Here is a 27472-nt window from a genome sequence, read left to right on the forward strand (position 1 = left end):
GTATAGAGCTCCAAGGAGATTATGTTGAAAAATAAAAAAAAATTTACCCAAAAAAAATTGTTTTTATACTTCATTCTAAGGACTTATTGAACTACCCCCGTATTTCGAAATCTTTTAATTGTTTTTGACATCATTGAAAATTTTGAAATCTTTAAAAATCCCTGCGAATTATTTAAAATCTTTCAAAATATTTAATTAAAATATTTGAAATCTTCAAAAATATTTTCAAATCTTTTACAAACTTTAAAATCTTTTCGAAATTTTCCGACAAATTTTGACATTATTGAAATCTTCCAAAGTATTCTCAAATCTTTGATAACTTTGTGAAATATTGGCCAAATCTTAGGGAAATCATTTGAAAATTTTATAAAATCTTTTGAAACCTTTGAAATAATTGTTAAATCTTGGTATTTCTCGAAAAATTTTGAAATTCTTGAATTCTTCCGAAATAATTTAAAATCTTTTAAATCCTTGCAAAATCCTTGAAATCATTGTGTGACCATTAAAATCTTTGCGAGTTCTTTGTGAAATTTTTCCAATATTCTTTGTGATATTAATGAAACCCCCTGATGGAAATGTATTTTCACAATGAAATAAAATAAATTACAATAAGGTTTTATGAAATAATAAATATGAGAGTGGTAATTTCCTTTAATAATTTGAAAAGAAATTAACTTCAGATATCTGGTAATCTATGTAAAATCATTGAAATCTTTAAAACAGTTGTGAAATGTTTTGAAATACCCTCTAGTATTTAAAAAAAATCTGAAATCTTTGTGAAACATTTCGAAATCTTGAAAAATTGTTTGAAACCCTTTACAACCTTTTAAATTTTTGCGAAATCTTTTTAAATTCTTTGAAATCTTGCGGAAATATTTTGGAATTATTGTTAAGTCTTTGAAATAGAAATTCAGAATTATTTAAAACTAATAGGAAAAAGGTTTTAAAATACTCTGAATTATTTTTAAAAAATTGAAATCTTTGTGAGATATTTGAAACCTTTCTTAAATCTTGAAAAATTGTTTGAAATCCTTTAAAATCTTTTAATATCATTGTTAAATCTTTGAAATATTTCTGAAATATTAAAAATCTTTTGAAATCTTTGTTAAATATTTCGAAATATTTTGTGAAATCTTTAAAATTTTTGAGAAATCTTTTGAAAACTCTGTGAAATCTTTCGAAATCTTTTGAGATTCTATGAAATCTTTGTGAAATTTTCTGAAATTATTGCTAAATCTTTGAAGATGTTTGTGAAACCTTGACAAAAAAAGAAACATTTCGAAACGTTTGTGAAATCATTGAAATATTTCTGAAATATTTACAATTGTTGTGAAATGTTTAAAAATATTCTTAAGCATTAAAAAAATCTTGAAATCTTTGTAAAGTATTTGTGAAATATTTCGAAATCTTGAAAAATAGCTTAAAATCCTTTACAATCTTTAAAATTTTTGCGACATCTTGTTAAATTATTTAGAAATCTTGGGGAAATATTGTGGAATTATTGTTAAGTCTTTGAAATAGAAATTCCGAAATCTTTAAAATTAGTAGGAAAAATGTTTTAAAATACTCTGAATTATTTTTAAAAAATTGAAATCTTTGTGAGATATTTGAAACCTTTCTTAAATCTTGAAAAATTGTTTGAAATCCTTTAAAATCTTTTAATATCATTCTTAAATCTTTAAAAATTTCTGAAATATTAAAAATCTTTTTAATCTTTTGAAATCTTTGTTAAATATCTCGAAATAGTTTGTGGAATCTTTTAAATTTTTGAGAAATCTTTTGAAATATTCCGAAACATTCTGAAAACTATGAACTCTTAGTGAAACGTTTCGAAATCTTTTGAAATTCTTTGAAATATTTTGAAATTATTGTTAAATACTTGAAATTTTTGTGAAATCTTCTGAAATTATTGTTAAATTTTTGCAGAAGTTTGTGAAATCTTAAAAAGAAATGAAATCTTTTGAAATTTTGGTGAAATCATTGAAATATTTCTAAAATATTTTAAATTGTTGTGCAATGTTTTGAAATACTCTGAAGTATTTAAAGAATTTGAAATCTTTGTGAAATATTTGTGAAATCTTTCGAAATCTTGAAACAATGTTTGAAATCCTTTAAAAACTTCAAAAATTTTGGGAAATCTATTGAAATTGTTTTGAAATACTCTGAAGTATTTAAAAAATTTTGAAATCTTTGTGAAATATTTTGAAAACTCTGTGAAATCTTTCGAGATTCTATGAAATCTTTGTGAAATCTTTCGATATCTTGTAAAATCTTTTGAAATCCCTTAAAATCTTTGGAGACTCTTTGAAATAGTATGTGAAATCTTTCGATATTTTGTAAAATATTTTGAAATCCTTTAAAATCTTTGTAAAATCTTTCGAGACTCTTTACAATTTTTGTGAAATCTTCTGAAATTATTGCTAATCTTGAAAAAAAGAAATCTGTTGAAATTTTCGTGAAATCATTGAAATGTTTCTGAAATCTTTAAAATTGTTGGGCAATGTTTTGAAATACTCTGAAGTATTTAAAGAATTTGAAATCTTTGTGAAATATTTGTGAAATCTTTCGAAATCTTGAAACAATGTTTGAAATACTTTAAAAACTTCAAAAATTTTGGGAAATCTATTGAAATTGTTTTGAAATACTCTGAAGTATTTAAAAAATTTTGAAATCTTTTGAAAAATCTGAGAAATCTTTCGAGATTCTATGAAATCTTTGTGAAATCTTTCGATATCTTGTAAAATCTTTTGAAATCCGTTAAAATCTTTGTGAAATCTTTGAAATCTTTTGAAATCTCTGTGAAATCTTTCGAAATCTTTGGAGACTCTTTGAAATATTTGTGAAATCTTTTTAAATTATTTTTAAATCCTTGAAATAGTATGTGAAATCTTTCGATATTTTGTAAAATATTTTGAAATCCTTTAAAATCTTTGTAAAATTTTTCGAGACTCTTTGAAATTTTTGTGAAATCTTCTGAAATTATTGCTAATCTTGAAAAAAAGAAATCTGTTGAAATTTTCGTGAAATCATTGAAATATTTCTGAAATCTTTAAAATTGTTGGGCAATGTTTTGAAATACTCTGAAGTATTTAAAAGAATTTGAAATCTTTGTGAAATACTTGAAATATTTTGAAATATTGAAAAATTGCTTGAAATACTTAAAAAACTTAATTTTTTTTAATTCTTTGAAATTATTACTAAATCTTTGAAATAGAAATGCTGAAATCTTTAAAATTATTAGGAAAAAGGTTTTGAAATTCTCTGAAATATTTTAAAAAGTTGAAAATTTCGTGAAATATTTGAAATCTCTGTGAAATATTTCGACATCTTGTAAAATTTTTTGAAATCTTTTAAAATCTTTGTGAAAAATTTTTTAATCTTTTGAAAATTCTGTGAAATCTTGCGAAATCTTTTAAGATTCTTTGAAATTTCTCTGAAATCTTCTAAAATTATTATTAAATCATTGAAGAAGTTTGTGAAATCTTAAAAAAAAAAAGAAATTTTGTGAAACCATTGAAATATTTCTGAAATCTTTAAAATTGTTGTGAAATTTTTTGAAATGGTGTGAAGTATTTAAAAAAATTTGAAATCTTTGTAAAATTTTTGTGAAATTTTTCGAAATCTTGAAAAATTGATTGAAATCCATTAAAAATTTTTAAAATTTTGCGAAATCTATTGAAATTGTTTGAAATTCTTTAAAATCGTTGTCAAATCTTTTTAAATCATTGTGAAATCTTTGAAATATTTCTGAAATATTTAAAATCTTTGAAATCTTTGGAAACCTTTGTGAAATATTTCGAAATAGTTTGCGAAATCTTTAAAATGTTTGAGAAATCTTTTGAAATATTCTGAAAACTATGAAGTCTTTTTTTAAATTTGTTGAAATTGTTTGAAATCTTTATATAATCTTTTTAAATCATTGTTAAATCTTCAAAATAGTTGGTAAAATCTTAAAAAAAAATTTCGAAATTTTTGTGAAATCATTCAAATTTATCTGAAATCTTTAAATTTTTTGTAAAATATTTTAAAATATTCTGAAGTATTTAAAAAAATTTGAAATCTTTGTGAAATATTAAAGATATTTATGAAATTCTTCGAAATCTTGAAAAATTGTTTGAAATCCTTGAAAATCTTAAAAAAACTTTGCGAAATCTATTGAAATTTTTTGAAATTCTTTAAAATATTTGTGAAATATTTTTAAATCATTGTTAAAACTTCGAACAATTTCTGAAATATTAAAAATCTTTTTAAACCTTTGTGAAATACTTATAAATCATTGTTAAATCTTTGAACACTTTCTGAAATATTAAAAATCTTTTGAAACCTTTGTGAAATATTTCGAAATAGTTTGTGAAATGTTTAAAAATGTTGAGAAATCTTTTGAAATTGTTTGAAATTCTTTAAAATGTTTGTGAAATATTTTTAAATCATTGTTAAATCTTTAAAAAACTTCTGAAATATTAAAAATCTTTTGAAACCTTTGTGAAATCTTTAAAAACTTTTAGAAATCTTTTGAAATATTCTGATACATTCTGTAAACTATGAAATCTTTGTTAAATTTTTGGAAATCTTTTGAGATTGTTTGAAATCTTTGTAAAATCTTTTAAAATCATTGTTAAATCTAGGAAATAGATTTTGAAATTAAAAAAAAAAGTTTTGAAATTTTGGTGAAATCATTCAAATTTATCTAAAATGTATAAGTGTTTTGTAAAATGTTTTAAAATACTCAGAAGTATTTTAAAAATTTGGAAATCTTTGAGAAATCTTTCGAAATTATGTAAAATTGTTTGAAATTCTTTAAAATCCTGGTGAAATCTTTAAAAATCATTGTCAAATCTTTGAAGTATTTCTGAAATATTAAAAATCTTTTGAAACCTTTGTGAAATATTTCGAAATAGTTTGTGAAATTTTTGAAAATGTTCAGAAATCTTTTGAAATTGTTTGAAATTCTTTAAAATGTTTGTGAAATATTTTTAAATCATTGTTAAATCTTTAAAAAAATTCTGAAATTTTAAAAATCTTTTTAAAAATTTCTGAAATATTAAAAATCTTTTGAAACCTTTGTGAAATCTTTAAAAACTTTTAGAAATCTTTTGAAATATTCTGATACATTCTGTAAACTATGGAATCTTTGTTAAATCTTTTGAGATTGTTTGAAATCTTTGTAAAATCTTTTAAAATCATTGTTAAATCTAGGAAATAGATTTTGAAATTAAAAAAAAAACTTTTGAAATTTTGGTGAAATCATTCAAATTTATCTAAAATGTAAAAATGTTTTGTAAAATGTTTTAAAATACTCAGAAGTATTTAAAAAATTTGGAAATCTTTGAGAAATCTTTCGAAATTATGTAAAATTGTTTGAAATTCTTTAAAATCCTGGTGAAATCTTTAAAAATCATAGTCAAATCTTTGAAGTATTTCTGAAATATTAAAAATCTTTTGAAACCTCTGTGATATTTTTAAATGTTTGAAATCTTTGTGATATCTTTTGAGATTCTTTAAAATCTTTGCAAAATCTTTGAAATCTTCCAAAATATTTTAAAATCTGCGCATTTAAAAAAGTCTTGTAATATAAAAAATATAATGAAATGCACTTTAAAATGAAGTGACAAGCCCCTCGATATGATTAAAATAATTCCAAACGTTTAGTCAATTTTTCATTAATTTTAATGGTAATTGTTTAAAATTCAATAATAATTTTAAAAAGCCCTTTACATTTGCATTAATTAATCACTGTAAAAGTAATTGTTGCTAAATTAGTCTGCGATCAGTAGAATCTTTTGAAATTGAATTTAAATAACTGTATTTTTTTGTAAAAACCTGGAAAAGTCATGGTATTTTAAAATCAGACTTTTGTAGCAACCCTGCTGTTTATTCGAATGCAATTTATTTTCACCTGTAGCCGTATTCTTCCAATAGAACCCTGAGAAGCGGCGGAAGAATGATTGAACCTATGGCACTTCCAGAAATGCAAAGACCATTTGCAAGTCCTCGCAGTCTTACAAAATAGGACGTCACGATATAAACAGTCGGTGGAAAAGCCAATCCCGCGCCAGTGCCGACGAGCACTCCATAGCTGAAAAACATTTTAAAATTTATTAGGCGAAAAATAGTTGCAATTCATTTTAAATCTTGAAAATTAATTCTAAATTAATTTTAAAACAATCAAACTTTTATTTAAAGGATACAAAATAAATCTATAATATACACCAATAATTAAGTTTCGAGAGTTAATTTTGATAAACGACTCTATTTGATAAAAAATTAATTAAAGATCACAGACTATAGTGCTGTTGAATCAACACTAAATCAAAGTTAAAATGCTAAAAAAAAAGAAATCCGGGCACTTTCTGCAAAAAATCGATTTTAGTATTTAATTAAGATGAAATCTAAAAATTTTCCTGAAAATATATCTTTTGAAATCTTTAAAATTATTGCGATATCCTTGAAATCTTCCGAAATGTTTTTTAGACATTTTTAACATCTTTTTGAACCTTTGAAATACTTCAAATTTCTTTGTGAAATCTTCCGAAATATTTTTAATCTTTGAAATTATTGTTACATCATTGCAATCTATTTAAAATCTTTGTGAAATCATTGACGTCTTTGTAAATTCTTCGTAAATTTTCTGTGAAATCTTTGAATTTAAAAAATTTTTTAAATAAATATTTTCAAAATCTTTCTGGAACATTTAAAATCTTTAGAAATCTTGTGAAATATTTTGGAATATTAAAATTTTTTTTAACCTTTGAAATTTTTTGATATTTATTGATATATTTGAAATCTCTAAAAATATTTTGAAATATTGGAAGTCTTTTGGAACCTTTGAAATATTTGCATCAAATTATTGAAATATTAACAAAATCTGTGTGAGATATTTCTGAAATATTTAAAATATTTTTTAATCTTTCAAATCTTTGAACCTTTGAAATCTTTTGAAATCTTTTAAATCTTTCGAAATATTTTGAAATTTTCTAAATCTTTTTGAATCTTTTTAATCTTGACGAAATCTTTGTATATCATTGTAAAATAATTGAAATCTCTGTAAAATCATTAGAAATTTTTTAAATCTTTAAAATCTTCTGAAATACTTTTAAGCCTTTTGGAATCTTTGTAAAATCATTGTCATTTTTACAAAGTCTTTATAAAATCCTTCTAAAATATTTAAAAGCTTTGAAATTATCTGAAATAATTTAGTCTTTTGGATGGAATCTTTGAATTTTTTCCGAAATTTTTTTCAAACCTTTTAAATCTTTGCGAAATATTTGAAATCTCCCAAAATATTTTGAAATATTTGAAATCTTTTGGAATTTTTTTAATATTTGTGAAATCGCTTAAATACTTGAAAAATCTTTCTGAAACGTTTAAAATATTTTAAATCTTTTGGAATCTTGGAATTTTTTTAAATGTTTAAAATATTTTGAAATTTTTATTTGAAATATTTATTATTATTTATATAAAGTCTTTGTAAAATCATAAAAAATCTTTATGAAATCATCGAAATTTTTGGCGAAATCTTTGAAATCACTGTAAGATAATTAAAATCTTTTGAAATATTTTTTATACCTTTAAAATATTGGAAATCTTCTGAAATATTTTTAAATATTTTAAATCTTTGTGAAATCACTGATATCTTTGCAAACTCTTCGTAAATTATTTCTGAAATCTTTCTGAAATATTTAAAATCTTTGAGATATTTTTGAATATTTTTAAGTCTTTTGGAATCTTTGAATTTTGTTTATAAATATTTTCAAAACCTTTCTGAAATATTTAAAATCTTTAAAAATATTTATGGATATTTTAATTTTTTGAAATTTTTGAAATCTTTCAAAATATTGTGAAATTTTGTAAATCTTTTGAAATCTTTTTGATCTTTCGCGAAATCATTGAATATCATTGTAAAATAATGGAAATCTCTGTAAAATCTTTTTAAATCTTTCTGAAACATTTAAAATCTTTTTTTTTCTTTTAGAATCTTTGAATATTTTTAATTGTTTAAAATATTTTGAAATTGTTTAAATCGCTTCAAATTTTCATTTGAAATATTTAAAGTCTTGTTAAAATCATAAAAAAATCTTTATGAAATCTTTTGATATTTTTGAAATAATCCGAAATTTTTGGAGAAATCTTTGTAATCATTGTAAGATAATTAAAATCGTTTGAAATATTTTTGATACCTTTAAAATATTTGAAATCTTCTAAAATATTTAAAATCTTTGGAATCTTTTGAAATATTTGTAAGTCTTTTGGAATCTTTGAATTTTTTAAATAAATATTTTCAAAATCTTTCGGAAATATTTTAAATCTTTAAAATCTTTAGAAATCTTGTGAAATATTTTTATTTTTTGTAACCTTTGAAATCTTTTGAAATCTTTGAAATCTTTTAAAATATTTTGAAATTTTGTAAATCTTATGGAATCTTTTTAATCTTTGCCGAAATCTTTAAATATCGTTGTAAAATAATTGAAATCTCTATAAAATCTTATTAAATCTTTCTGAAATATTTAAAATCTTTGAAATATTTTTTAATCTTTGAATTTTTTTAAGCCTTTAAAATATTTTGAAATATTTTAAATTTCTTGAATTTTTTTTTGAAATATTTAAAGCCTTTGTAAAATCATAAAAAATCTTTGTGGAATCTTTTGAAATCATCCGAAACATTTGGCGAATGTTTTAAAATTATTTTAAGTTAATTAAAATCTTCTTGATGTCTTCAAAATTTTTGAAATCTTCTGAAATATTTTAAATGATTTAGAATCTTTGATTTTTTTAAAATCTTTGTAAAATCTTTTGAAATCTTCCGAAGTATTTTAAAATCTTTTGGAACCTTTGAAATATTCACATCAAATTATTGAAATATTAGCAAAATCTCTGTGAAATATTTATGAAATATTTAAAATATTTTTTGATCTTTGAATTTTTTAAATCTTTAAAACCTTTAAACATTTTTTTAAATCTTTGAAATCTCTTGTAGTTTTTTTATATCTTTAAAGTGTTTGTAAAATTATTGGAATCTTTGAAAGCTTTATGAAATCTTTTAAATTCTGTAAAATCTTACGAAATATTTTGAAATCTCTTGGAATCTTTTTAATCATTGCTGAAATCTTTGAATCTATTTTGTGATCATTAAAATTTTTGTTCAATCTTTTAAAATCTTTATGGAATCTTAAAAAACTTTTGGAATCTTTTAAATATCTTCCTAAATATTTTGAAACGTAAGAATTCTTTTGGAATATTTTTTTTCTTTGTGAAAATTTTGAAATCTTTGAAATCTGTTAGAACCTTTGAAATATTTCGAAATATTTTGGTATATTTGAATTTTTCGTAACCTTTGAAAATCTTTTGAAATTTTTTGAAATATTGTAAATCTTTTTGAATTTTTAAAATCTTTGGCGAAATAATTGAATATGATTGTAAAATAATTGAAATCTCTGTAAAAAATTTTGAAATCTTTCTGAACTATTTAAAATATTTTAGATCTTTTAAAATCTTTGAAATCATTGTAAGACAATTAAAATATTTTGAAATATTTCTGATACCTTCAAAATATTTGAAATGTTCTGAAATATTTTTAAATCTTTTGGAATCTTGGAAATCGTTTGGAATCATTCGAATCTTTGAAATCTTTATGAAATATATCAAATTCTGTAAAATCTTACGAAATATTTTGAAATATCTTGGAATCTTTTTAATCATTGCTGAAATCTTTGAATCCATTTTGAGATAATTAAAATTTTTGTTCAATCTTTTAAAATCTTTATGAAGTCTTTAAAATCTTTTGAAATCTTTGGAATCTCTTCCGACATATTTTGAAATGTAATTTTGAAATCTTTGAAATCTCTTGGAACCTTTGAAATATTTCTAAATATTTGCGAAATATTTATGAAACATTTCTGAAATATTAAAATTTTTTAAAATATTTTGGAATTTTTGATTTTAAAAATTTTTTAAATCTTTTGAACTTTTTTTTAAATCTTCCTAAAACCCTTCAAATCATTAGAAATCTTCAAGAATATTTTTAAGTGATTTGGAATCTTTGAATTTATTTTAAAATCTTTGTGAAATCTTTCAAATCTTCCGAAATGTTTTTAAACATTTGAAATCTTTAAAATATTTCAAATTATTGAAATACATTGGGGAAATCTTTCTTAATTATTTTTGAAATACTTAAAATCTTTTGAAACATGTTTAAATCTTCGATTTTTTTTAAACTACCTTTTAAATTTTTTAAATATTTAAAAATATTTTGAAATCTTTTGGGACCTTTGAAACCTTTCAAATATTTGTCAAATTATTGAAATATTTGCAAAATCTTTGTGAAATGTTTCTGAAATATTTAGAATCTTTGAAATCTTTGATTTTTTTACTTCATTTAAATCTTTTGAAATTTCTTTAAATCTTTCAAGTCACTTAAATTTTTTTCCAAAATCTTTTGCAATTGTTTATTGAAATTTTGGCAAAATCTTTTAAAATCTTTAAAAAATTGTTAATTTTAAAGTTTTTTAATTCTTCCATATTTTTTGAAAATGTTAAATTTTTTTAAATCGGTAGATCTTTTGAATCTTTTTGTTCCAAATTTTAAGGTCTTTGTAAAATCATTGAAATCTTTTGAAAGTATAATTCTTTAAAATATTCCAAAATATTTCAAGATCCATGAAATCTTCAGAAATATTTTTAAATCTTTGATATTTTTGCGAAATCTTAGTGAAATCGTTTCAAATCTTTGTAAAATTTATTGAAACCTTTAAAATCTTTAAAATTTTCCGAAATATTTTTAAATCTTTGATATCGCAGTGGAATCATTGCGAAATCTTTGAAATTTTTCGAAGAATTTTTAAAATCTTTGAATTTTTTTTTTTAAATCTTCTAGATCTTTTGAATTTTTTTATTCAAAACTTTTAAGTATATTTTTTAAATATTTTGAAAATATTTTATTATAATTTTTACGAATTTTAATTTGAGGTATAGACTCAAGACTGAATTAAAATTTTTTAAAAATTGTATACTAACCTAACATAGAGATATCCGATTGAAGTTGCAAAGAAACTTAACATCATCCCCACAGCGGCAAAAGTTCCGCCAATCAGGGTGACTGTACGATAAGAATACTTGACTGAAAGTATACTCGATAGGGGTCCTAAAAAAATAAAATAAAATAATTAGAATCAATATCATTTTATAATAAGCTTGTAATAAAAGCTGCCCGAAAATCAACATTAAAAATATTTAGACTGTTTTTTTTATTTTTAAAATTAAATATTAATTAAACCAGTCGAAACATTTCGGCAAAGAAAGTTTCTTTCATTTAAAGAAATTTATTTCGATGCAAAGAAACGTTTCTTTTTCATCCCAAAATATTGTTTCATTTAAAATAATTTTATTCATTTTGAGATTACTTTTGATTAAATGAAAAAAAAAATGATATTAAAGTAACGGTTTCTTTAATTCAAGACAAGTATTTTTTCAAGAGTTTATTTTAACTCTCAGAAAAAAGATTCTTTGATTTAAAGAACATATATTTAAATTAAAGGAAAATCTTCAGTGACTTTCAGTTAATGAAAAGTTTCTTTGGTTGAAAGAAATGTTTTTTTTTTCCACAAAAATTGTTTTAAATTTAAATTTCTGACTGTAATTTGTAATATAAAAAAAAGGTATGAAATTTATAACCATTTTTACCACAATATGGAAATATTATAAAATATATATTAAAAATCTCTAAAATCTTCGGAATTATTTGCAAATCTGTGAAATTCGTTAAACTTTTGAAATCATTGAAATCGCTTAAAATTTTGTATTAAAATATTTTACATCTTTGTGAAATATTTGTGATATTTTTCGAAATCTTTCAAAATCTTTTTAATTTTTTTGACATCTTTGAAATCTTTTGTAATATTTGAAATCGTTCTGAAATCTTTTTGAAATTTTGTGAAAATTTTCATATCTTTGAAATTTTTATAATTTTTCATAGTTTGAAATTTTCTAAATCTTATAAATTTATTTGAAATCTCTGAAAATCCTGTGTGAAATATTAAAAAATTTTTGTAATCATTGCGAGATCATTAAAATTTTAGAAATCTTTGCGAATTCACCGTGAAATCCTAAAATTCATTAAAATCCTTTAAAGTCCCTTAGCATTTTTGTGATATCTTTGAAAATTAAAAAAAAACCCTTGAAGTCTTTTAAAATGTTGTAAAATTTTTCAAAACCTTTCAATTTTTTGATATATTTGAAACATTTTTAATTCTTTCAAAAATATTTTTGAATCTTTGTCAAATCTTTGTGAATTCTTTGTTATATATTTTGAAATATTTCTGAAATATTGTGAAATCTTTATGAAAACGGTTAAAATTTCTTTAAATCCTTGATATTTGATTTCTTTAGACATTTAAAAACTATTTTTGAAAACTAAAATATTTTGAAATTTTTAAAATCATTGAAATCCTTTAAATGTTTTAAAATCTTTGGTGAAATCTCTGAAATAATTGAAATGTTTGTGAAATCTTTAAAATCTTCAAAAATATATTAAAATCATTAAAATGTTTGTGAAATCTTTCGAAATATAAATTTATTTTTTTGACATCTTTGAAATATTTCAAAATTGCAGAAATTATTTAAAAAATTTGAAATCCACTGCGATTTATTTAATAATTGAACTTTGTTGATATCTTTCGAAATAAATGAAATATTTTAAATCTTTTGAAATCTTTAAACCTTTTGAAATATTTCTGATATCTTTCTGAAATCTTCTGAAATATTGTGAAATCTTTATGAAAATGGTTAAAATTTCTTCAAATCTTCGAAAGTTGTTGATATCTTTAGACATTTTAAAAATATTTTTGAAAACTGTGAAATATTTTGAAATCTTTAAAATAATTGAAATCCTTTAAATGTTTTTACATTTTAGCGAAACCTTTGAAATCTTCCAAAATATTTAAAAATATTTTAAATCTTTGGTCAAATCTCTGCAATAATTGAAATCTTTGTGAGATTTTTTGAAAAATTTCTGAAATCTTTAAAATCTTCAAAAATATATTAAGATCATTAAAATGTTTATGAAATCTTTTAACATTGTTTAAAATCTGAAAATTTTTTAAATTGCAGAAATCATTAAAATCTTTGTGAAATCCATTGCAATTTTTTTAAATCATTGAAATTTGTTGATATCTTTTGAAATGATTGAAATATTTTTATTCTTTATGTAATCTTTCAACACTGTTTCAAATCTTTTTAAATTTTGTAAAATATTTCGAAATATTAAAAACTTCTTTGACACCTTTAAAATATTTTTAAATTGTACGAAATCATTGAAATATTTGTGAAATCCAATGCATTTTTTTAAAGCATGGAAATTTGTTGATAGCTTTTGATATTAAAAAAAAAACTTTTTAATCTTTTGAATTCTTTGAAATGATTGAAGTTTTTCAAATATTTGTGAAATCTTTTACATCTTTTTGAATTATTTGAAATATTTTTAAATCGTTAAAATCATTAAAATTCTTGAAATATTTTAAAAAATTTTGCGAAACCTTTGAAATCTTCCAAAATATTTTAAAATATTTTATCTCTGGTGAAGTTTCTGAAATCGTTGAAATCTTTGTGAATTCTTTGTGACATCTTTTGAAATATTTCTGAAATCTTTAAAATCTTCAAAAATATATTAAGATCATTAAAATGTTTGTAAAATCTTTCAACATTTTTTGAAATTTAACATCTTTTGGAATTTTGCGAAATGTTTCGAAATATAACATTTTCGAAATATTTTTAAATAGCCTATATCATTAAAATCTTTGTGAAATCAATTGCAATTTTTTAAGTCATTACAATTTTTCGATATCTTTTGATAAACATTTACAAACATTTATAATAATTTATAAGATTTTCTAAAAGTGTGAAAAGTGTTCGAAATCTTCTAAGACCTTTGGGAATCATATAAAATCTTTTCAAACATCTTATGGATTCTTTGTCAAATCTATAAAAAAATTGTTGAAATCTTTGAAGTCTCAACATTTTTTGAAATCTGCATTTTTCTTGAGTCTTTATGAAATCGTTGAAATCACTGACATTTTTTTAAATCTTTCTGAAATCGTCATGAAACCCGTTGAAATCTTTAAAATCATTCAAATTTTTTAAGATTTTGTAAAATTAATGAAATCTTTTAAATTTTCTAAAATCTTTACAATTTTTTGGAATCTTTCAAATCTTTTAACATTTATTGAAATCTGTAAATGGGTTTTGAAACTTTGTGAAATCTTTCGAAATTAAAATTTTTTTTTTAAATATTTGGAATATTTTGAAATTATTGAAATTTTGTGAACTCTTTCAAAATCTTTGTGAAATGTTTTGAAATATTTCTGAAATATTTAAAAATCTTCTTGTACTTCGTTTCAATTTTTTCAAATATTTGAAATTTGCTGCATTTTCTTATGTTAAAAAAATTAATCGTTTAAAATCTATGAAGTCATTGAAATCTTTATAATTTTTGTGAAATCGTTGAATTCTTTTAAAATCTTTAAAATCGCTGGAATCTTATAAATCTTTTGGAATTTTTTAAATCTTTGATGAAATATGTGAAATCATTGTAATCTTTTGGAATATTTGAAATCTTTTGATACTTGATGAAGGTTTAAAATTTTTTTGACATTTTTGAAATATTTAGAAATCTTTTGGAATCTTTTAAATCTTTGGCAAACTATTTGAAATCATTGTAATCTTTTAAATGTTTTGATATCTACTAGATATCTTGGAAATATTTATAAATATTTTAAAATCTCACAAAATCTTCGTGAAATCTTTTGAAGTATTTTGAAATCACCGTGAAATCCGTTGACATTTTGTTTAATATTTGAAATTTATTGTTATTTTTCGAACAAAAATTTCAAATCTTTTTCAAATCTCTTGAAATCTTTTGAAATAATTGTTAAATATTAAAAATATTTTATCAAATCTTTAAAAGCTTTGTGGAATGTTTGAAATATTCCTGAACAAATTTTAATATGAAACCTTCTGAAATATTCCTGAAATATTTTAAACCTTTTTTAAACCTTTTGAAATTATTTGAAATTCTTAGAAATCTTTTAAAATATTTGGAAATCATTGAAATTCGTTAGAATCTTGAAAGAAAAATAACTCAGTATTCACTGGCTTTCAGTAAAAGAAAAATTTCTTAATTCAAAGAAATTTCTTTGTTTGAAAGAAAGGTTTTTTTTTGTTCCAACAAAATTTTTTTAAATTACATGTCTGAGTGTAATTTTGAACTTAAAAAAACCGGTAAAACTGTATCATCATTTACACCACAATGACACATTTTTCAAAAAGGAATCTCTGTTTCTTTGGCACTATTGGGAATAATTAATATTCGGAAATATATTTTTTTATCTGCTTAAACAATTAATATTATTTTACTACCACTTTAGTCTACATAATTTTCAATTTTATCCTATTTTCGTCTCGATTTTATTAATACATATAAAATTATACAATACATTAGGCTTTAATTTTATAATTAATAAATGGACTGTTTTTAAATTATTTTATTGAAAAGACGTAATTACCTAAGGAGCTGTAGAGAAAGTAACATAAGGCTGGAATCCATGATGCCTCCGTGGGAGTTGTTTCAAAAACCTCAAGGAATTCGACGAATAAAACTCCAAAAGATTTTATTGCCCCAGGAATTAGAAGATTTACCATAACAGCTGCTATGAGTACAAACCACCCCCAACCGCCATCGGGTGGCACCATTTCTTGATCAGTCTCCACATTTTTAACTGAAAAAAAAATAATTTTCATAAGAAAATTTTTACATTTTTTTTATGGGTCCGACTCAAGTCACATCAATGTTGCGAAAAATTAATTTTTTTAGGAACAAACAGTAAGTTTCAGATAATCTGTAATTTTACCAAAAAAGATCAATTTTTAACAAAATTCTTACATTTTTCACAAAATTGATAAACTTCAAACAAATAGTTCGTTTTTCCACACATTTTTATTTTATTTTTTTATTTTAATGTTATTTTTCACGAATAAAACAAAAATTACGAGTCCTATCAAGAAGTGATTCTTAACGAAATTGTAGTTTTTTTTGGGATAACAATTTTTAAAAATTTATTTTTTTTGTGTACTACAAAGTTTGACCACAAAATGGAATTTTCGATTTTTCATTATTTTTTCTGCAATCGAAATTTTGATTTTCGATTTTTCAAGAAAATCCAAAAATTTGTTATGATAATCTAGTAGGGCTTTCAAAAAGAGATGTTTTTCTCCTCTTGACTTTTTTTCATATAGTGCGTTTTTTGGCTTAAAATTTTGATTTTCGTTTAAAAGAAAATTTTTTGAAAATGCTATAACTCTGAGAATGTTCTTTTTATCGGAAAAAGTCATAAGGATAAATTTTTCGTTCTTTTTAATACTATAAATATCCGTACATAGAGCTTTCAAATTCAGAAAAAAGCGGTCTCGAAAAAGTTCAAAATGCGCTCACTTTTTGAATTTTTATCAAAAATGGCTAGCTCGACATCGTCCTTTCTTTTAGGACCAAAAAAAAGTGTGCCAAAGATGGATTTGATCCGTTCATTTTTTCGAGTTATCGTGTTTACGGACGGAGAGACAGACAGACGCCATCTCAAAAACTTGATTTTCGGATTCAGGAGGTATAGAAACGTGGAGATCGGTTGAAAAATTTTAATGTCAAATTTCCGACAATTCTAATACTTTCTCAATAATAAATGATGAGAATGTAAAATCGATGAATTTTTCTAGCAAAAATCACGAATTTTTAACAAAGTACATTGATTTTTAACAAAATAATTGAATTCTCAACTAAATTGTTGAATTTTCAACTAAAATGATAAATCTTCAACTGGAATCTCTAAAATTTTAATTACAAATTGATTTTAATCCAAAAACTAAAACAAATAAATATACAATAAACAATTGAATAGTTAAATTTGAATTTAATAAACTTAATTTTCAATTTAAAAAATCCGAATTTTTAACGGAAAATAGGAATTTCAAATCGAGAAGATTAATTTTATAATTAAATATAAAATCAAAAATGGTGTAGTTAAATTTTCACTTCAAAAAAAATTTAACTAAAAAACGAATATTCAACAGAATGCTTAAATTCATCACCAAAATGGTTCAATTTTTAAGCCAAAAAGATGAGTTTTTAAAAAAACAATTGAAATTTTAACAACAAAATTACTTTTTAACCAGAAATAGGAAGTTTTAATCGAGAAGATTAATTTTACAATTAAGTATAAAATCAAAAGTGGAAGTTATATTTTCAGTCAAAAAAAAAAGATAACTAAAAAAAGAATTTTTAATAGAATGTTTAACCCTCAAACAGTACACTAGTGCAAATTCGCACCATCTTTGTTGAAAAGTTCGTAGCATTTGATCATGGACAGTTGTACAGGATTATCCCCAACCACGACAAATATGTCCGAACCCCAAGGTTTTAGGCCCAAGTCTGGTTAGTTCCAGTTTCGTTGATCTCTCCAAGATAGAAGGACGAAAAAATCGAATTGGTGCGAATCAGCACCTGTGTACCTTTTTCGTGCGGTAAAGTGTCGCGAGCTGGAATGTCTAAATATTGTTCTCAAGTGAAGGAGTTTCATTCGTTTGTTGACTGTAAGTATGTTTATGTACATTCATTTGTGATTTATCGATTATGCATAATAATTTCCAATAAATTTGGCAAAAATGTGATTTTTTCCATCAGATGCATAGGAATGAAGGTAAATAGAGTGTAAAGTAGAAAGAATCAATATGCATCGAGAGTCAAAAATGTCCAGAATAGTAAGCATTTCTTGTCGAAAAAATTCGAGACAAATTCGAAATAAAAAGTATTTCATGTAATTGTTGGATTACTTTCATTTCCCTTCCTTCATAACTGTAAATCATGCATTTGAAAATACCCCAAATTTGACCTACCGGGAAAAATACTAGAATCACATTATCGGTATAAACAATATTTTTTCATGATTGTGTGTTCCTTTAACTGCAAAATCCCGCAAAGTTTAATTAATTTGATTAAAATGCGAAGAAATGGCGAATTTTTTCCAAAAAAGTGATTTTTCAAAAACCCCGATTTATTTATAACAAATTATCATGGCTAAAATTAATGATTATCCAAACTTCTATAGAACCATTAGATTCAGCAGGAAATTTCACACAAAAACATGTGTTTAACATTTTTCTAGCCTCAATCTTCTTTTTTATATTCGAAGTTGAAAATACAAAAGCCAGATTCGCACCAGTGTACCTTTAGTAGGGGTCAGAAAGGAGTGTACCGTTTAGGGGTTAAATTTGTCCGCAAAATGGTTCAACTTTCAAGCCAAAAAATGAGAAAAAAAAAACAATTGAAATTTCAACAAAAAAATTACTTATTAACCAAACTGTTTAATTTTTTACAAAGTGGATTAATTTTGCACCAACTGGTTAGATTTTTTTACCAAAAAACTAGATTTTTAACAGAGATTCATTGTCTACTGATAAGGACGAATTTTCAACAGAATACATGAATTTTATATAAAATTATGCATCTCCATCCAGAAGCATCAATTTTTAACAATATACATTAATTTTCAAACAAAAAGTTGAATTTTCTACTGAAAAATATAAATGTACAATAAACAATGTCACAGTCAAATTTGCAGTTGATAAACTTAATTTTTAACAAGTAAAACCGAATTTTTAACCAAACATATGAATTTTGAAGTGAGAAGATTAATTTTTTAATCCAAAATTGAAGAGTTAACTTTTCAGGTAAAGAAAATTTCATCTAAAAAAACAAAATTTCAACAAAACATTTAAATTTTTCACTAAATGGTTAAATTTTCAAGACAAAAAGATGAGTTTTTAACAAAACAATTGAAATTTCAACAACAAAATTAATTTTTAACCAAATTTTTGAATGTTTTACACATTGGATTAATTTTTTATCAAACAGTTTAATTTTATACGAAAAAACAATATTTTCAATAAATATTAATCTTCTACCGATAAAGTGAAATTTTCCGAAATACTGGGACGACGCTGGATTACAAATGAATGACTTGTATTACCTAACTTAGTTCAAATTATCTGGATTACCGGATTACCCAGAATTATACGTGGATTACTCTGAATTACAAGTGGATTAATTCGAATGACAAGTGGATAATCTGGATTACAAAGTGGATTGCCACGAATTACAAGTGGATTGCTTCGATATTACAATTATTTTTATCCATATTAGACATATATTAATGTGGATCACAAGTGGATTACTCCGATTTAAAGTATATTATTCGGATTAAAATTGCAAAGCTCTATATTACTTCTGAATTAACATGGAATACAAGTGGATTACTCTATAATAAATGTATTTTCCTCTGGATTAGTCTGTATTGAAGTTGGATTACACCGAACTATAAGAGGATTACGCCTATTTAAAAATGGATTGCTTCGAATTAGAAGTGGATCATAGATGGATTACTCCAGTTCAGAACTGGATTACTCCATGAAAAAACTAGATTACTCGGGATCGCCAGTCAATTATTGGATTACAATTGGATTACTCCAGGTTTGAAGTGGATTGATTGGATTTATAACTGGATTACTCCATATTATGACTGAGTTTCCCTGGATTACAAGTTTATTACATCGGATGAGAACTGAATTACTCCACATTAGAATTGGAACACTCTGATTTCAAGTGGATTATTTCGACATAGAACTGCATTGATTCATATTATAATTGGATTACTCTGAATTACAAGTGAATTAGTCCAAATTCCAAAAGAATATCCCTGGATTATAAGTAGATTAATCCGCCTTAGAACTGGATTACAAGTGGATTATTTCCTAATAAAAGTATATTATTCTGCATTGTTTCGATTTAAAGTGGATTACACTGAGTTACAAGTCGATTACACCGTATTTCAAGTGGATTACACCGATTTAAAATGGACCACATCGAATTACCCGAAGATTACAAGTGGATTACAACAAAATCCAAGTGGTAAACAACGAATTAAAAATGGATTACGTCGAATTACCAGATGATTACACGTGGATTAGGACGTATTAAAAGTGGATTATACCATTATAAAGTGGATTACACCGAATCACCAGCTGATTACACGGAATAAAAAATAGTTTACACCAAATTACCAGATGGTTACAAAAAGATTACACCAAATTACCAGATTATTATAAGTAGATTACACCGAATTACCTGATGATTACAAGTTGATCACACCAAATTACAAGTGGATTACACCGAATAAAAATTGATAACAACGAATTAGCAGACGATTACAAGTGGATTACAACAAATTACCAGATGATAACAAGTCTATTACACCGAATTACAAATTGATTATACTGAATTACCCGATAATTAAAAGTGGTTTACATCGTGTAACTCGAAGATAACAAGCGGATTACAAAAAATTCCAAGTGGTTCACACCGAATTTTCAGATGATCACAAGTGGATTACACCGCACTACAAACGGATCGACACCATATTAAAAGTGGATTGTCACATTAAAAATGGATTACACCGAACCACCAGATGGTTACAAGTGGATTACACTGAATAACAAATAGTTTACACCGAAGTACCAGATGATTACGAGTAGACTACACCGCATTACAAGTGAATTACACTGAATTAACAGATTATTACAAGTAGATTACAACGAATTACCATATGGTTACAAGTGGATTACACCAAAATACATGTGGATTACGCCGAATTACAAATGGATCACACCGAATTACCAAATGATCACAAGTGGATTACATCAAATTACCAGATGATTACAAGTGTATTACAACAAATTCCAAACGGTTTACACCGAATTACCAGATGATTGAAAGTGGATTACACCATATTAAAAGTGGATTATGTCAAATTAAAAATCCCCGAAAGGGAAATGGCTTACACCGAAGCACCAGATGATTACAAGTGGATTGCAATGAATAACTAATATATTACACCGAATAATCAGACAATTAAAAGTGGTTTACACCGTATTGCAAATGAATTGCACCGAATTACCAAATTATTACAAGGAGATTACACCGAATTACCATAAGATTACAAGTGGATTATACCAAACTACAAGTGGATTGCGTCGAATTACAAATGGATCACACCGAATTAGCAAATGATTACAAGTGGATTAAACCGAATTACCCGAAGATAAGAAGTGGATAACAACAAATCCCAAGTGATTTACACCGAATTAAAAATGGATTACACCGAATTCCCAGATGATTTCAAGTGGGTTATATTGTATTACAAGTGGATTACATCGTTTTCAAAGAGGATTACAGCATATTAAAAGTGGTTTGAACCAAATTAGCAGCGGATTACACCGGATTACAAAGGGATTACACTGAATTACCAGATGATTACAAGTAGATTACACCAAATTACAAGTGGCTTTCTATGGATTACCAGTTCGGATAATCAAGTCGTCGAGCGTATTACCAGAGTTTTTCCCCCTCGATGAATGATAAATGCGATAGTGTGAATTAATATGGCACGCGCAATCTAATTCCGGCTAGCTATTAGTTTCTATCAGTCCCCTTTTAACTTGTTGTAAGTAGTTGCAGGCACAGTGATCTATTTGGTTCATACGCAAAGTCCTTGATTAAATTGATCTAGTATGCGCAAAGTGTGCTTTCATGAACTCTAATTGTAAAGTAATTTTTTTGCTTTCGAAACACATTTTCAGCTCCGTTAATTAAGTGTGTGTCAATAAGAAAATCCTGCTCAATCACCTATATAAATTTTATCTAGTCGTTTCTTTTTCAAATACAATATCCTGTCCTTCAAGTGACTTCAATTTAAACTAAATTTAATTTTAGTTGCACCTTTAATCGAATTCAATTTTTATTTAATTCCCAAATTCTAGTTATTTAAACCATTTATATTTATTAAAAAAAAAAAGAAAAACTATATTAGAACTTAAAGCTTTTTAAATTATGATTTTCTTTCTACAATATTTATATATGTATAAAATTTATCAAATCCGAGAATAAATGGTTTTTATATTAATATAAGTTTTTCTCTGGTAATATATTATGATTGAAGCAATTACTTTCTTGAGATTTCTGGGAAAATTTTTTAATGATTTTTGGTTTTGAAATATTGATAAAAATTTCTTTTTAAATTCCTGGGAAAATTCGAAATGATTTTTTATTTTGCAAATTTCAGTTTTATAGAAAATTTCAAAAAAATTTCGAAGATAATCTAGAAGATTTTTTTTTTGTATTTTTGTTTAATTTTGAAAGATTTTTCATAATTATAGGAATAGTTCGCGTTTGGTAGAAATATAAAATTTTTTGGTAATAAATACAATAGTTTTGTTGAAAATTCGTCTTTTTTTGGCAGAAAATTCATCCTTTTGGTTTAGGATTGAACTATACTTTGTTAAAAATTTATCTTTTGTGAACAATTCAAGAGTTTATTATTTAAAAAAGAAAAATATTTTTTAGTTAGGTTGACAATGTAAATTTTTTATTGAAAATTCCTCCTTTTGGCTGAAAATAAATCTTTTCGGTTGGTTTTTTTTTGTTGTTGAAAATTCTAGTTTTTTATTGAAGATTAGTTTTTTTGGCTTAAAAATGTATTTCTTTGCTTAAAAATTTAACTATACTATAAAAAATTTTCTTTTTGTAGTTGAAAATTAATTTTTTTAAATCAAAATTTCACTAATCCACATTTTTTCTTAAGTTGATCATTTTTAGTAAAAAAAAAATGCACTACATGATTGAACAATCGTATATTTTGGTAAAAATTTAATCTTTTTGATTGAAAGTTCGTTTTTTTTTCTTTGAAAATAAAATTTTCTACCTGTGCCTAGCGCGCGATTGACTGGACTAGAATTAAAATTAAATTGAATTTTAGATCTACCTTTAATCGAACTCACTTATAATTTAATTTTAAAACTACAAAATACTATTTCTCTTCTGAATTTTATTGAGATCTGTTACTTTTTATCCCTCATCAAAGAATGGGAGGAAACGTTAAATTGATTAAATATTCTAATCGCCGCAAACTGTAATTTAAATAGACTCTGAACTTCAGCAATGTACATTTATCATACAAATGTCTGGAAATAGTAGAACGAATACATTAAGTTATGTATGTAAATTAACTCTAAGTATAATTAATAACAAATTATTAGCAATCAGTTTCAAGACATTTTTTATTTTAAAACAGAAATTTTAATTGATAGTACATTATTCTTATTTTCTGCCTGAATTTCTGTCTAATTTTCTGCCTCGATTTCTGCCCGAATTTCTTTTTTAATCATCCACGCATTATTCTAATTTTCTGCTCGAATTTCTGCCAAAATTTTTTTTTATGAATTTCTACGTGAATTTATGTCTTAGCTTCTGCCTTAATTTTTGTCTGAGTTCCTGCCTTAATTTCTGCCTGAACTTCTGACCAATTTTCTGCCTCAATTGCTGTCTAATTTTCAGACACAGTTTTTGCCTCAATTTCTGCCTGAATTTCTTCTTCAATTACAAAAGCATTATCCCAATTTTTTGCTTCAATTACTGCTTGAACTTCTCCCTCAATTTCTATCTAATTACCTGTTCTAATTTCCGTGTCAATTTTCTTCCTTAATTTCTGTTCAATTTTCTGCCTCAATTTCTGTCTAAAGTTCTGCGCTGCGTTCTGCCTGAACTTCTTTCTTAATTACAGGTGCATTATTCTTATTCCCATTTTCTGTCAAAATGTCCGTGTGAATTTTTGACTCAAATTCTGTCCAATTCTCTGCTTTAATTTCTGTCTCACTTTATACCTGAACTTCTTTTTTAATTACAGGTGCAATATTCTCATTCTCATTTTCTGCCTCAATTTTTGTGTGAATTTCTGACTCAAATTCTGCTAAATTTTCTGTTCCAATTTGTGTCTGAATTTCTGCCTCAACTTCTTTTTTAATTTTTTCCTGAACTTCTATTTTAATTTCAAGTGCATCATTCATATTTCTATTATAATTTGCATTTTCATGCTCGTTATTATTTCCGAAAGACTGAAATTCATCTCGCAAACAAAAACAGAATAATGCAATAACCCAAAACAGAAATTTAAAAAACGGAGATATTAGTTGAAAAGTAAAATTCCAAAAACAGACAGAAATCACATCATAAATTACCAAACTGATTTTTAGAGCCAAAAAAGAAATGAACAAAGAAATTATTATTTTCAATATCCAGATTGCAATATTTTTACTAAATTCGAGTTTACTTTTTATTATATTTTGATCATTTGAAGCATTTTCATCATTTATAATCCCATCATTACAATTTGAGGCATTTTTATCATTTACAATTCCATTTTTACTATTTAAGGAATTTTTATCATTTAATTGCAAAAGTTTGAAATTTTGATTTTCTTCAAAAACTTGGCTGTTGGGTGACAATAATTTTTGTTGGTATTCTTTGGCACAACCGGAACAAAGACGAGGCATTTTTAAAATTTATTCTTAAGGGCTTGATAATACTTGTAAATATTGGAGAAATTTCGATTTTTTCTTGGGGTTAAGAATTTTTTTGCCAATTCCATTTTTCATAATTACTGTGAATTCTGTTGAAAATAAAAATCTTTAAAAACTTATCGAAAGCAATTGATATTGGTTTAAATTTTTGATAAATCACAACTGAGAAAATAAAATATAAATATATTTATAATCGTTATGGAATAATAAAATAAAGCTGAATATTTGATTTTTTAAGCATTTGAAAACTTGAATAATTAAAGAATTTTAATTTTTGACAAAGATATTTAAAAAAATTAATTTTTTATTCTTCGGGTTGTGAAATGATTGGTAGATTCCATTTTTGATCATTTCGGCTACGTATTCTGTCAAAAATAAATACATTTCAAACAATATTTGAAGCACTGATATTGGTTAAAATAGTTGCTGAATTATCATTGAAAAAAGTTAATTAAACTGAATAATTTTTTAAATAATTTTGATCTTGCAATAATAAAAAATAGCTTAATATTTTATTTATTAAGTATTAAAAACCGAATTACCTGAATCATTCTTATTTTTGAGAGGTTACGTCCCTATTCAAAATTTTTTTTCTTTGATATTTTTTTTTCTTTAAATTTTGAAGAATATGCGATTATATAATTGAAAATATAAGGAATAATTTTTTTTCTATATTTCACATTTTGTAATTTGTGGTGTTATTTTAATAAATTATAACAACTGTCGACTTTTATAAAAAAAAAGGCTAACGATACAATTTTGACTCAATCTTTTTTTTCTAAAATGGCGACCATACAAAACTGTTCCTTTTGGTTCAAAATGTACCCTGAATTTTGATAGAATTACAAAAAAATTAGGGTCAATTAAAAAAAACCATAATAACTTTATTTACAAAAATTAGTTTACAAGAACTCTAAATATATTTGTTTAATTATAATCCTTGAAAAATGGCAATTAAAAAATATTTCACAAAAATGGGTTTGAGATCTATATATTTTTTTAATTCTGCCAAAATGCGGGGGAAATTTTGACACCAAAAGAAACCTTTTGCATGGAAGAAATTTTAGAAACAATTTTTATTAAAAAATAGCTTTTTTAAATGGCTCCCATACAAATGATCCCTTTTTGAGTAGAAATGTCCACTAAATTTTGGTAGAATTAAAAAAAAAAGTATGACCAAAGTAAAAAAATCCATTGCGAATGGCAATTAAATTCAGGTTTAATTAGTTTTCACTCATTTTTCGTGATAACATTCATGGGTTACACCCGTTCCTACACAATTTTATCCTACACAAAAAATATTGTACACAAGTATACTGATCATATTTTTCTTGCACAAAACTTTTTCTACACAAAATTTTCCCTGCACAGAATTTAATACTATTATATTTTTCCTACACACAATTTTTTCTACACAGAATATTTCCTACATATTATTTAATATTTTTGAATAATTATATTTTTCCCTACACAACATATTTTCTACACAAAATATTTCCTACATAGAATTTAATAATGTTATATTTTTCCTGAACAAAATGCTTCCTTCACAAAGTTTTTTCTACACAGAAGATTTCCTACACAAAATTTAATATTGTTTAATACTTTTATTCTTTTCCTACACAAAATATTTTCGACACAGAAGATGTAAATTCTACATTTAATTATATAGTAATATTTTATTATCAAGATAATCTCTAAACATTGTACAAAAAAAATATTATGTCCAATATTTTTCCTGCACAAAATATATTTTACATAAAATATTAAAAACAGTACTTAAAATATTCTTTACAGAAAGTAGATCCTACACAAAATTAAATGATTATAGTTTTGATTCAAATTTTGTTGCTGCTATAAAGACAATATCAGTTATGCCATAATGGCCAGTGATGTTTGTGAAATTACAATATATGTAAAAGATTTAATTTAGAACTCTTACTTTAGATTAAATTAAAAATTTTTCGGGGTAAAAATATTGGACATAATATTTTTGTTGTACAATATTTAGAGACTATCTTGATCATAAAATAGTACTATTTAATTCTGTGTAAAAAAAAAATATATATATATATTTATTTATTTTGGGTAGAAAATATTTTGTGTAGGAAAAAAATAAAAGAATTAAACAATATTAAATTCTGTTTAGGAAATCTTCTGTGTATACAAAACTTTGTGTAGGAAAAATATAACAGTATTGAATTTTGTGTATGAAACATTTTGTGTAAAAAAAGTTTTGTGTAGGAAACATTTTGTGTAGAAAATATTTTGTGTAGGAAAAAAATAAATATATTAAACCGTATTAAATACTGTGCAGGAAATATTTGGCGTAGAAAAAATGTTGTATAGGAAAAATATAACAGTATTAAATTCGGTGCAGGAAAAATTTTTCGTAGAAAAAGTTTTGTGTAAGAAAAATATGATCAGTGTACTTCTGTACAATATATTTTGTGTAGAATAAAATTGTGTAGAAACAGCGTTTTCTCATAACATTCATTATATTCCATAAATTAACGTAAATTCAACTATTTGGTCAAAAATTAAATTCTTACTTAAAAAATTAAACTATTTTGTTAAAAATTTATTTTATTGGTTAAAAATTCATGATTTATGTTGAAAACTCATCTTATTGGCTGCAAATTTAATTACTTTGTAGAAAATTAATTTTTTTAACGGAAATTTTAAAACTCCATGTTTTATTAAAAATTCAACGACTTAGTTGAAAGTTAAACTATACTTTGTTTATCTTTCCGGTTGCAAATAAAACAACTTGATTCAAAGTTGTTGAAAGTTAAAAAGTTTGTTAATATTTCCTTTTTTTAAATGTAATTACTTTGTTGAAAATTAATTATTTTAACTGAAAATCTTAATATTTCAGTTTATAATAAAAATGCAACCACTCGGTTCAAAGCTGAAGCATACTTTGTTACAAACTTTTTTTTATTATTTTATTATTATTATTTTATAT

At 23.8% G+C, this 27472-nt stretch overlaps 1 protein-coding gene across 3 annotated transcripts in view; it reads right to left on the bottom strand.

Annotated features, from left to right (window-relative positions):
- The window catches only part of LOC117173025 (monocarboxylate transporter 9), an 80024-nt gene that overhangs the window by 10538 nt on the left and 42014 nt on the right, over positions 1-27472 (bottom strand). Inside the window, exons 1-5 of one of the 3 annotated variants that reach the window (XM_033361381.1) lie at positions 25047-25178; positions 23597-24593; positions 15552-15764; positions 11011-11137; positions 5897-6076 (exon numbers count right to left, since the gene is read on the bottom strand). In XM_033361381.1, the coding sequence (XP_033217272.1) occupies positions 5897-6076; positions 11011-11137; positions 15552-15738 (494 nt within the window). In that variant the 5' untranslated portion in view covers positions 15739-15764; positions 23597-24593; positions 25047-25178. Of the gene's footprint in view, positions 1-5896; positions 6077-11010; positions 11138-15551; positions 15765-23596; positions 24594-25046; positions 25179-27472 lie in introns of those variants that run through there. The other 2 variants (XM_033361383.1, XM_033361380.1) reach the window with 2 other exon arrangements.

The sequence above is a fragment of the Belonocnema kinseyi genome, chromosome 5, assembly GCF_010883055.1.
Source record: "Belonocnema kinseyi isolate 2016_QV_RU_SX_M_011 chromosome 5, B_treatae_v1, whole genome shotgun sequence".
Taxonomy (NCBI): domain Eukaryota; kingdom Metazoa; phylum Arthropoda; class Insecta; order Hymenoptera; family Cynipidae; genus Belonocnema; species Belonocnema kinseyi.